This window comes from Nycticebus coucang, chromosome 9 (genome assembly GCF_027406575.1).
Source record: "Nycticebus coucang isolate mNycCou1 chromosome 9, mNycCou1.pri, whole genome shotgun sequence".
In the NCBI taxonomy this organism is placed as follows: Eukaryota; Metazoa; Chordata; class Mammalia; order Primates; family Lorisidae; genus Nycticebus; species Nycticebus coucang.
In genome coordinates, this window is record NC_069788.1 from 117,550,574 (window position 1) to 117,562,682 (window position 12,109).

Sequence of the window (12,109 nt, forward strand, 5' to 3'; positions counted from 1 at the left end):
GCAAAGAGAAGCAGCCTTCCCAGATCCAGAACCAGTTTCGAAGATAGCCAAAAGAAAAGAAGGACGCAGGTAACCACCCCCTCTAAGAGCTGGCAACAGTTGTTATGATAGCTGCAAATGGGGTGAAACTCACATTTCTGTCTGGCTACATTCTTGGGGCCCCTAACATGAAGTTGGCCACCTGCATACACAAAAATGACAAGTTGTGTGCCCAGACAGGCAGAAAGTGGAGCCAAGTTATCAGGACACCAATCGACACAAACAAGAAGGCGACAGCTGCCCCTGGGAAGAAAAGTGTCAATAACAAATGGGAACCCTGAAACCAAGTTTATCCAGAGAGTCACAAACTAATGTTTTGCTCCTGTTATTCTGAATTTGGGAAGGAAGGGATAAGAAGAAATTTTTACTCTCCTTTCTTGACTGAGCACTACAGATAGGGATCTCCTTAGTAAACCCAACTGGGGTCTGCTCACCCAGCTCAATAAAGCCAGGCACTGACACCGAGATTTGCAGTGAAAGAAAAAAGCATTTATTGCATGCGCCAAGCAAGGAGAATGGGTGGCTGATGCTTAAGATCCGAACCCCTGCATGGCTCACAAGCCAGGGCTATTTTAAAAAAAGGCAGGGGTACATTTTAGGAAAGCAGAAGTTGCCAAACAAACAAACAACAAAAAAAAAATCTGTAAATCAATACATGGAAGGTATACATTGCTTTGGCCCCAAAGGTGAGCTATCTTAAAGATGCAGCTTACAGATCATAGGTAGATTCAGAGACTCTATGATTAGCAACTGGTTAAGAAAGCAAAGCCAAGGCAAAACTTGGGGTCAGCAGAAAGAAATGTTCAGGTTTGGCCTGTGAGGTGACTCTGTCTCAGTCCCTCAGGAAGAAATTTACAGCAGAGAATAGAGGTGAGAGTTCAGTCCTCAGCTCCCCCTGATCTACAGGATAGTGGTCAGCATTTTCCATCTGGTGGGGCTTCTGAAGAACTCAAGAACATATGTTAAGATGTTATCTTTAGCTTCTATCGGGAACAAACGCCTTGTGACTCTGCCTGCCTGCTTGGGAGACTCTTGTTACCATCTTCTTGCATATCAGGTTGCTGGTTTACTCTTTTTTTTTTATTAATATTAAATCATAGCTGTGTACATTAATGCGATCATGGGGCACCATACATTGGTTTTATAAACAGTTTGACACATTTTCCTCATACTGGTTAACATAGCCTTCCTGGCATTTTCTTAGTTATTGTGTTAAGACAATTATATTCTACATTTACTAAGTTTCACATGTACCCTTGTAAGATGCACTGCAGGTGTAATCCCACCTGTCACCCTCCCAGTTATAACCTAAGAATATGGGAAATGGGGAGAGGGAGGGGAAGGAGGGGAGGGAGGGGGGAGGATGGGCGGAGGGAGGGTGACAGGTGGTTTACTCTTCAAGGCTAGCTAGGTGCCTGGAATTTCTCTTAAAGGGCCTCAAGACTTTTCCTTTATTCAGGCTTGCCAGGCCTCTAAGAGGGGTCCCTGCTCCATCTCAGTTTGGAACAGCTAACCCTGGAAAGAATTCTTATTTCACTGGCTTTTTGTCAGTTATCCCCGGATCTCATCTCCAGAATGAGTGGAGTGTGTTAGCCATCCTGAGTTAAGCACCATAAACTAACTTCAGGGGAGAAAAAGTGGGATCTTTTCCTTACCTATTACAAGGTTCCTGGCTAAGGCCCTGCAGCAAAAGAAGAGAAAAGCATAATAATTTAAAATTTAAATGACATGGGAGCCTTTAGAAATGAAGACCCAAAGAAACAGAAAACACCTGTGTGCTTTTATGCTTAGGTTGGTGGCAAGTGGACAGTTGGGTATAAATGTGATTGGAGGACAAAAATGTATGATCTAATGGAAATAAACTGGGGGGACTTAGCCAGGCCTGTCTGTTCTATTTGTTCTCTCTTTGTACCATCTTCAGAGATAAGGATATTCCTTTCCTCTGGGTGTAGAGTTAGCACTTTAGGTTTTATGATTTGTTTCAGGAGAAAAGAGGGAGGGGAAGGTGATAGTGACCTTTCTGCTTCTGCTGTTTTCCCAAATGTCATGTACTGAATCCCACCACTAGTTTCTCAAATAATCTCTTGATGTTTGAAATTAGCCAATTCATGACATAAGAATTCAAAGGAAACGTACATTTCATCAGTTGCAAAAACTCACCTTGATTTTCACATTTTATTGAATATCACAAGTTCTCAAAATGTGCCCCACTCAGAGGAGACACATGGCCAATGCCTGAAACGTCTGCTTTCCAGCTCTTCCAGGTCCACCCGGATCCCCCTTGCTGCATGTCACCAGCACACCTGCTGCTCCCCAGGAACACTTCCCTGATCCATGCAGACGACGAGTAAGACGTTTTTCCTTTTGCCCTTGCTTGTGATCCTGCTTCATGTCATAGATAGTAGTTTATGAGCCTTTTCCCATTCCTTGTATTACATTTCTTGAGGGTGGGCACACATCCTATTGTTTTCTCATTTCATTTTGGTATATACTCAACAAATACTACATACTGAATTGTTATTTATTTATTTGTTTTTTGGCCGGGGCTGGGTTTGAACCCACCACCTCCAGCATATGGGGCCGGCGCCCTACCCCTTTGAGCCACAGGCATCGCCAACATACTGAATTGTTAAAGGACTCAGGTATTCAGAGTAGGAATCTGTACCTACTTTGTACAAAGCACTCTGTTGGGGACTAACAGGGGACATGAAATGGGGTAAGGCTTAATTCAAGCTCCCAAGACACTTTAAAAAATTATTATTATTATTATTTTTTTTTTTTTTTGAGGCAGAGTTTTACTCTCTTGCCCAGGCTACAGTGCTCTGGTTTCAACCTCACTCGTGCAACCTTGAACTCCTGGATTTAAGCTATCCTCGTGTGTCAGCTTCCCAAGTAACTGTGACTACAGGGACCTGCCACAATACCTAGCTAATTTTGTCATTTTCAGTAGATACCAAATCTTGCTCTTGCTCTGGTAGGTCTCAAACTCCTAAGTGCAAGTGATCCTACTCCTTGGCCTCCCAGAGTGCTAGGATTACAGGTGTAAGCCACCAGGCCCGGCCTACTTAAAATCTTCTGAAAAGGGAGCAGGTAGAAAGTGATCCTTCAGAAGACAGCTTGAGGTCACTAATAACCTGGATGAGTAGTCACTGGCTAAAGGCTGAAAAGATTTAATACCTGGCTTTGAAGGGGCTGAAGCCCTCAGACTGAGCCCAGACTGATGCTTCAGTTAAAAAGCTCATGGCAGTAGGAGTGGGTGGGCTGGGTGTTCTACTAGAAATGACTGAATTATCATATGGGTCAGCAACTGATTTATTTGCTAATTGACTGGCCCAGCTTTGGGCTTTAAATCTAAAGAAATCATTTCATCCTTTATTAAATTCTGCATGAATCTCCCTCTTTGTTCCATTGGGCCACAATATACCAATGAAACTTGAATTTACACTACAATAGTTATGCCAGTAATGGCCTTCAAATGCTACTAATACCATACATGCTCCACTTCTTGGCGGGATCTGAACCTGTCAGTGAATTCTGAGCCCATTGGCCACCCCCTGGCACAGGAGAGGCCCCCATCATTTCATTTCATTTCATTGCTGATGCCCACCCCCAGACCCCCCCCATCATTTCATTTCATTTCTGAATCAGTTTCTCTTTGGCGACCCCAATTCCTTCACACCTACTCTTTTTATTTGGTAGACAATACTTTATTCGGAAATGTTCCCTCCTGTAATTACAAATCTTGTTAGTCATCCTCCTCCTCTCCCCAGGGGGATTGTGGGCTTTAATTAATTAATGTGGTTAAACCGCTTTGAGGTGCCTGGTTGAAAGGTGCTATATAAGTGCAAATTATTATTATTATGGCTGTTGACATCCCATGGTGGCAAAGCCCTCCGCCTTACACATCTAGAGACTTGAACAAAGGCTTCTTCATCCTCACCTTCCCTGCTAGGTCTGAAATCACTGGCTCAATGGTCCAGGAGCAAATCTGTTACCATCTCAACAGCAATCAACTAATTAATCCCCATTATGTTGGCTTCCGTTTCCTTCTTCCAAGCAGCAAGGTCCTGTTTTATTTCACAAATCACACCCCCATCAGCTCTACACAAAGGTCACAGTCTCCCTATGGCTTCTGTTGGCCTAAAAGGAGAAAAAAGAGAAAGAAAGTTTGGGAAAAAAATGTCATGAAATGTACTAACTTCCCCCCAGCAATTTAATGAAACTTTCCCTGCAGCAGGGGCCTCTTTCACAGCTACTACCCACAGAGCCAGCTGCCTTGCAGACCAGGGACACCGAGAAACCCAGCAGAGGTGTGGGGTGAGGTCCTGTACCCCTGGCTTGGCTGCATGGGGTGGGAAGAGGTCATGCATAGAAGCAGGAGCCCCTCTTAAGCCTTCTCTACTACCCCCAAGTTTCCCCTGAGAAAGCCAGCTGACATCTGTAGCCATGAAAGGCTCACAAAGGCAGGGACCATGATTTAGATGTTTTGCTGCACCTAGTGCGCCACAGCCCTTAACAAATGCCCAGCACTTCCACCGTGATGGCAGCCATTGAAAGCAGCCCTGTGGGGGAGACGTGGCCTCTCATAGGGACGCTGCTGACCAAAACGCTCCTTACAAGGCTGTGCCTCAGACCCTTTGTTAGGGTGGATGTGGGCAAGCCTCAGGGGGTCATGTCTTCCTTGGCCTTCATTCATCCTCCCTATTGAAGGGCTCCTTCAGGACATCGGTCAGTCTCTGTGGGAAATGATTTGGAGAGCAACAAAAGAACTGGGCTCTTTGGGGGGCCTTCAGAATTCAGCAAACATCTGGACATGGAAGGCCAGGTTCTCAAGCAGCCTAGCTTGGGAGATGTGAAAAGAGAGAAAGCGCTGGGTGTGCAATGTCAGCTCTTAGTTCTGTGGTGACATTTGTTGTAGAAAGACACAGCCGCCCCAGGTAGATAGTAAAATTTTCAAAAGCTTCCCTATTCGTCAATTTTTGTGAGCACAGTCCACTGTTTGTCAGTTGTCATGGCATGTGTGAGGAAATAAGAGTTTCACATGCCTGGCGAGCAATGTGTGATGGATGTTCTGATTCTGTGTGTACTGTGAATGACCCAAGGTTGCATAATCCTGTCCAGGCAGTCATTGTTAAGCATTTCTGTTATTCTTGAGGTCTGTAAAGCACTTACTCGACAAGGTGACTTATTGGATCCTCATCATGAGCACATTATAATTGACGGAAAAATTAAGCACTAAGAAGTTAAGTGATTTACACTTCATCACACAGTGAAATTCAGCATCTGAACTCTTGACTCTCAATGTTCCCTTTATTGTTGAGTGTATCCATTTAGAACACATTAGTCAGCATGATCCAACACTTGCCACTAATCAGCATTCCCCAGTGTCCCCAAATTTACCCTCCAACAGCAAAAGAAACTGGCCTCTGTCAAGAGACAATGGAATGTGGTTTTTATCAGTATTCATAAGCTGAAGTCCAGTTCAAATCCCTCATGCTCTCAGGGCCTTTCTTCGTCATCTGCCTTGAAATAAGTCTACACCCTTTATCCTTCCATAGCTTGTTGTTTGAATTTCATAGGTGATCTCAGTTTGCTTTAGAGTAAACTTATTTAACTACCTCTCTGATGACTAGATTTTGAACTACTAAAAGAAAGGGACTCCTTTCGTCAGCCTTATGTTCCCTGAGCCCCCGAGCACCTGTGCTTTGTGAACAGTAGATGCTCAACAAATACTTATTGAACTGAGCTCACTGAAATGGGGCTTACGTCACATTCCAGAAAGAACACTGGGTTCTTCTGGAAGAGATTTTCAAAGAAAATCAGCAACCTGAGTTGATTTAACATATTTTGGTATTATTGTTACCTGTGCATTTTCACAAGTACAAATTGTTAGCTCTCCAAAGATAGCCAAATGGCTTTTGGGTCCTAAAAGAGGGGTAAATCCAGTCTCACTATAGCCAGCTTTGGGATAAGGTTTTTCCTCTAACATTTTGTTCCATGTTAAAAAGAAAAAACAAAAAAAGTGGAAACAGGAAAAAGTATTTCAGGAAAAAAATCTCTCCTAGTAGCTCTCTTTCGAGTTGCATACTGCATGATAACAAAACACATACTGAAGTTTCTGACTGAAGGAGATTCTGTTTGGGGTGGTGAGAACAAGGTTTCTGGGTGCTGATCCTCGGTGAAGTAAACAATGTGAAATCCTAGTCCTTTGCTCTAGACTTGGGAACCAAAGACAATTCTGATGGCATTTTTAACACACATGATAGGTATGCTGCATTTGAAGAGTGTAACTCTATTATGTAACAAGCCCAGCCCTTGGGTGTGCATTATTGCACTCTAGGGCCTAATCTCTGCAACTGGGCTCCTCAGCAAGGGCTGTGTCACTGAATATTCATTCTTCCTTTTTTTCTCATGACAATAGAACTCCCAAAGTTTAGCTGGGGACATAGCCACCCAGGGATTAGTGACAATATTTCATTCTTTCCTGTCATATGTCTATAGACTGGCCAATATCATATAAGCAGAAATAATGTGTGTAATTTCTTCCAGTTAATGTCCTTAAAAGAAGTGGGTGCTGTCCCTCTCTCACCACTCTCTGTCCCACGGAGGACATAATGCTCAGTCATTGTAGACCATGACAACAATGGTGGTTGATACCTTATGGATGATGGCGTGACAAGCCAGCAGCCTGGGTCCCTGGACAAACATGTGGAGGTGAGCTGCCACACCAGCTCAGGATCTGAGGTACTAGAAAAGGAAGCAGTAAACCTCTGTCTTGTACACCACTGTGAGTTTAGGCCGTGGTTACACCCAGCTAAACTTACAACCGAATTATGCTCTAGGAGTGCCTTGAAGAATCATGATATCCTGGGAGGCTGATGCGGGTGGATCGCCTGAGCTCAGGAGTTTGAGACCAGCCTGTCTTCATTAAAAATAGAAAAACTAGCTGGGTGTTGTGGCAAGCACTATGGTTCCAGCTACTTGGGAGGCAGTGGCAAGAGGATCACCTAAGCCCAGGAGTTTGAGGTTGCTGTGAGCTATGATGCTACAGCATTCTACCAAGGCCAACAAAGCAAGACTTCCTCTCAAAAAAGAAAATGAGAGAATCATTATATTATGTGACATCCATTTTAGCTTAGAATTTCAAGATTTAGTCAACAGAGGCCCCTGAAGCCTGAGAGATAAGTTGCTATGAAAGTTGGCAGGATGGAAGATAAGGGAGCTCAAACCCATTTCTTTCTTTTTTTTTTTTTTAGAGACAGAGTCTCACTTTGTCACTCCTGGTAGAGTGCCATGGGGTCATAGCTCACAGCAACCTCAAACTCTTGGGCTCAAGAGATCTTCTTGCCTCAGCCTCCAACCACCTGACACAATGCCCAGCTATTTTTTTAGAGATGGGGTCTTGCTCTTGCTCAGGCTGGTCATGAACTCCTGAGCTCAAACAATGCACCCGCCTCAGAGTGCACAGGATTACAGGCATGAGCCACCATGCCCAGCCTCATACCTATTGCTGATTTCTAAAATCTTAGGAGCCAAGGCTATTTGGGAAAGGGCTACAAACCCAATTTTGAGGCAGTGAACATTACTTCACTTTTCTGGAACTCAGTTCCCTCACCTAGAAATCAGGGTGACATACAAAACTAAAAGTTTGTTTTCTGGGAAAAAGTTAACTTTAGGAGGAATAAAGAAATGTTTATCAATCATCTAAGTATATACATAAGCACACGCACTGTGCAGAGGTCCTGCTGGAGGTTATGGAAAGCTGACGTTCCAGTGGCAGAGGCAAGAGGCATCCATGAGGAATGCCCATGGGAACACAGCAGACTTACACACATAATCACACTCAACTGTGTGGAAAGGACTGTGAGTTAGTAAACCTGCTTGGAGAGCAATTTGGGAAGACATAGCAAAGATAAAAATGTGTCTAGCTTCTGATCAATCATTCTGTCTTTGATATATACCTGGAGAAACCCTCATACCTGCATAATGAGAAACACATGTGACTGAATTAAGTTACAAATAATCAAAATTTCCATAATTAGTGGACAACATGTGGCACATTCATACGTGGATGTGGAGACCTGCAGTAAAGTGAAAGACCATGATCTTCGTCTATCAAGTCTATCAATAAGGCTATACTGCAGTAACAAAGTGCTAAGTGACAAAAGCAAGTTGTAAAATAATGTGCACAATAAATCAGGTATGCAAATTTAAGAGTGCACTCAAAATACGTCATTAAGTATGAATTCACATAAACGTAGAAAAGTTTTTAAGAACAGAGGGGAAGGATGTATTCCAAACCTAGGAGACCTCCTACTTCTGGGGTGGAGTGCAGGATGAGGAGAAAGTTTTGAAGTTAGTCATGTTTTATTCCTGTAACAATAATTTAAAAAATCTGAAACAAATGAGATAAAATTTTTCATTTATTAGATTCATGGGGTTTCTTTTATGATTTTCTGTACTGTTCTGTATTAAAAATAGTTTTCCACCTTGACAAAATCTCTCTTCGAGACTAATAGCCAGAGAAAAGGAAGTGAACCTGGCAGCCGGCAGGTGTGGGGAGGTGCTAGCGCGAGGGCTATGAAGTGGGTGTTACAAGAGAAGAGCAGGGCCAGAGGGGTGCTTTCCTTCCTTTCAGCCTGGGAAGCCCCACAACAAGAGACAGGCAGGAGGAGTGAAGGACAATGCCTTGGCCGGGATGAACTTTCTGAAACGGCAGTGGCACCTGGCAAGCTGGGACAATGTGATAGCCCTGTTTTGCCCTCTTCCCCGTGACCTCTGCGAGAGAGGTTCACTCTCTCTGCTCCATTGGATTCCAGGGCTCTTTGCCCAGGTTCCCATAAGAATGCCAGGCTGTGCCCAGTATGTGGGTTGTATTTACCACACAGACACCACTACACCTGGATGGAAACAGACTGAGAATCTTCTGGGTCACTTTGAGTCCAGCAGGCATAAAACATTTCCAAGGGTTACTGATGAAACGAAAATCTGATGGACTCAGATGGTGGTATTTGAGAGAAAAGAATTTTTTTAATAAATCATCCAGTTGGCTCAGTGACTAAAAAAATGGGGTGGAAGAATTTCACTGAAGTTTATGACAAGGGAACAAATAGAAGAGATTAATGCCTCTCCCGATACGCTTCAAAAGGCGAACCGTTTACTATCAAACCAACCATTCTTGATAGTAAAAGCAAAGCAAGAAAGATGAAGCGCACAGTTTCCAGCTCTAAAAAAAAAAATTCATTGTTTTCTGTTTTCTTAAGGGTCCCCACATTAAATGGTTGAAGACAAAGGAAACCAGGCTGGTGCCCGTAGCATAGTGGTCATGGCACCTGCCACTTACACTAAAGCTGGAGGGTTCGAACCTAGCCTGGGTCAGCTAAACAACAGTGACAACTGCAACAAAAAATAGCCACCTGTTGTGGCGGGCACCTGTAGTTGCAGCTACTTGGGAGGCTGAGGCAAGAGAATCACTGAAGCCCAAGAGTTGGAGGTTGCTGTGAGCTGTGATGCCATAGGACTCTACCGAGGCGACATAGTAAGACTCTATTTCAAATAAAAAAAAAAAAAAAGGAAACCAGTTGTTTTCAGCAGCCTCTCTGCACCTATCTCAGGGCACTACTGCTCATTAAAACCCAAACTAATAGAGGATGGCACCAGAATCCAAACTCCTCCCACCATATCTGGTCTCAGTTTTGTGAAAACATATTCTGTCCTTTTCAAAACAACCTGGCTTTTCTTTTTCAAATGCTCCCTAGATTCCTGAGGAATCTCCTGAGGAAAAGGAGTCAACTAGGGGTCCTGCTGTATTAACCTTTCCTTCTTTAGAATCTGCTTCACCAAGTCCATGGGGGTATGGACTTGGTGAGACCCATGAAAACCAGGACGGCTCCCGGAGATCCAGGCCCTCCCCCCGACTCCCTCCTCCTGTCACATCAGCAACACTGCCCAGCTGCCTTCAGTCACAAGGTCTTTATTCCTGGCCTTGAGTCTCAGCTGTGTTCTGGGTGGCACAACATTGGGGGTTTGCTGGATGAACACAGGACATGACCAGCGAGATGTAGGCCAGCTTGGGCTTCTCTGTAAGCCTTCTCGCCCTTCTGCAGTCAGCTCACCCCATTAAAGCTAATTCCCAAGGCCAGCTCTACCTTTCTCTCTCTGAGGGGAGCCACACCTCTGAGCTTCCCTAGCAGATGGGCATTGGGACTTGCATGGTGAACTCCGACGACAAAAGAAATAATGGATTCATGAGATCCTCTCCCACCCCACCTTTCCCACTTCAGTTGTACAAAGGGGCTGAACTCTGTGCCTGAGACCTGGCCCTTCTGAGAATCTGAACCCTTGGGAAGCTGGTGGCTGTGAGCTCCCTTTCCTTGGGGGTCTGATTTCCAGCATCTAGAGCCCAGACAAAGAAGATGTACACAGGGCGGTATTACCATACTAATGCCTGAGTCCTGTGGCTTCTTGAAGATGCTGGGAGGGTGGGTTTTCTTTCTTTCTTTTTTTTTTTTTTTTTTGCAAAAGGAGAATAGTTCCACTTTCTATTTTAACTACAATAATAGCATGAACTGGCTCCTTCAAGTGTTTCAAAAAGCAGCCTGAGAAATCTCTAACCAGCCCCTCAGTCTCTCCAGCCTGCCGTTTTATTGTCCTTCCCATCCCAGCGAACAAAGGGGAGGGAAGGGAATAAGGCCCCCAGTTGCCAACTGTTGTCAGCATCCTAATCCCTGAGAATGGGTGAGGGGAATGGCCTGTGGAGCCGGTAAATCGAATTTTGTCCTCACCTTTTATTCCTCCCCTCTGCTTGTGCACTCAGGAGTTCTTCAGGTATTATAAAAGCCCCTGGCTTATAGGCTGGTAGGAATCTTGGGGCTTGTGAAGGGATAAAAGGCACTGAGGGATTGTTCCCACATTCCTAACAGCCCCCAGCTCACTCCCACGGGCAGCTTTTCCCATCAGTTCAGGCAGGCGGCTGGATCCAGGTCTGAGTGTCAGCCACAGTGGCTGGCAGCCGCTCTCAGCTGGTAGTGCCCCTGCCCTCTCTGTCTGTAAGCCCTTAACCGTGGACTGCACATCCCACCCAGAGCTCCAGGGCCAGTCTTCATGCCAGCTAGGGCCTCCCCTGCCAGAGTGACCCCTCACCAAGGAAAGCTTCTTGGCCTTGGCTGCTGGTACCTTTCCAAGTTTACTACCCAGGGATCAAGGGTTTCTTTGCTTTAAACCTGGGGAATTGTGTAGGTGTCTTTTAGCTCAGTCATCGGTAAGAATGAGGAAAAGAAATAAACGTTTATGTTCCAGTGTGTGGAGATCTCAAGGGTACAACTGTGCTGAGCTAAGTGAATGATAAGTACATCATCTCCTAGGAGAATCAGATAAGGCTGAAGTGAGGAGGCCTTTGGAAATCACCCAGACCGGTTGCTCAGTCGAAGTAACAAAAACACTTTACGCTGCACCCCCTGACACAGAGTCATAATGTGTACACACATAATCATACAACAAATAATTTACTAAATGATACAATATGTGATATAATCCGATTTTTTAAATTCTCTACTTCTTCGTCTCTCTTTTTTAAAATGCTGGTTGTGACTCATCAATTTAATTTCATAACCCATTAGATGGGCTGCAATGCAGTTTCTGAAGCCTTGAATTAAGGTTAAGTTTTAATTTTCAAGCTGACAAAACTAGGGCTCGAAGAGTTTCTCAGGATCACCCCAGAGCTGAAGCTGAAATCAAAACATTCTGTCCAATGAAGGAGGAAAGCAGAGCTCCTTTTCATTTTTTCAAGGTCTTTGGGAACACACAGTGAGAGGGCAGGGAGTGCCAGGAGCCCCAGTTTGCTGCCACATCACTGCCTGGGGTGAGGAGTTCTGCTGCCTCCAGAAAACCTTGGAGAGGGGAATGTAGCTTGATGGAGTGGAACAGAGAAAACAACTTGAAAGCAACCAGGTGAGGTTCTGAGGTTTCCCAGGCATTCTACTTACTGATTTTGGTACTTGTGTCGTAAAATATTTTCCTAAATTTCTCTTTCCTGGATACACAGCCTCAGGTCAGCCTCCTTTAGCAATCT

The 12,109-nt window shown here is 44.5% G+C and overlaps 1 protein-coding gene across 1 annotated transcript in view; it reads right to left on the reverse strand.

The window, feature by feature from the left end:
* Nucleotides 1-3,732: 3,732 nt before the first annotated feature.
* RAD51B (RAD51 paralog B) overlaps nucleotides 3,733-12,109 on the reverse strand; it is a 736,945-nt gene continuing 728,568 nt past the window's right edge. The window contains exon 12 of the mRNA XM_053602196.1: nucleotides 3,733-4,179. Within this exon, the coding sequence (XP_053458171.1) occupies nucleotides 4,163-4,179 (17 nt within the window). The 3' untranslated portion in view covers nucleotides 3,733-4,162. The remainder of the gene's footprint in view (nucleotides 4,180-12,109) is intronic.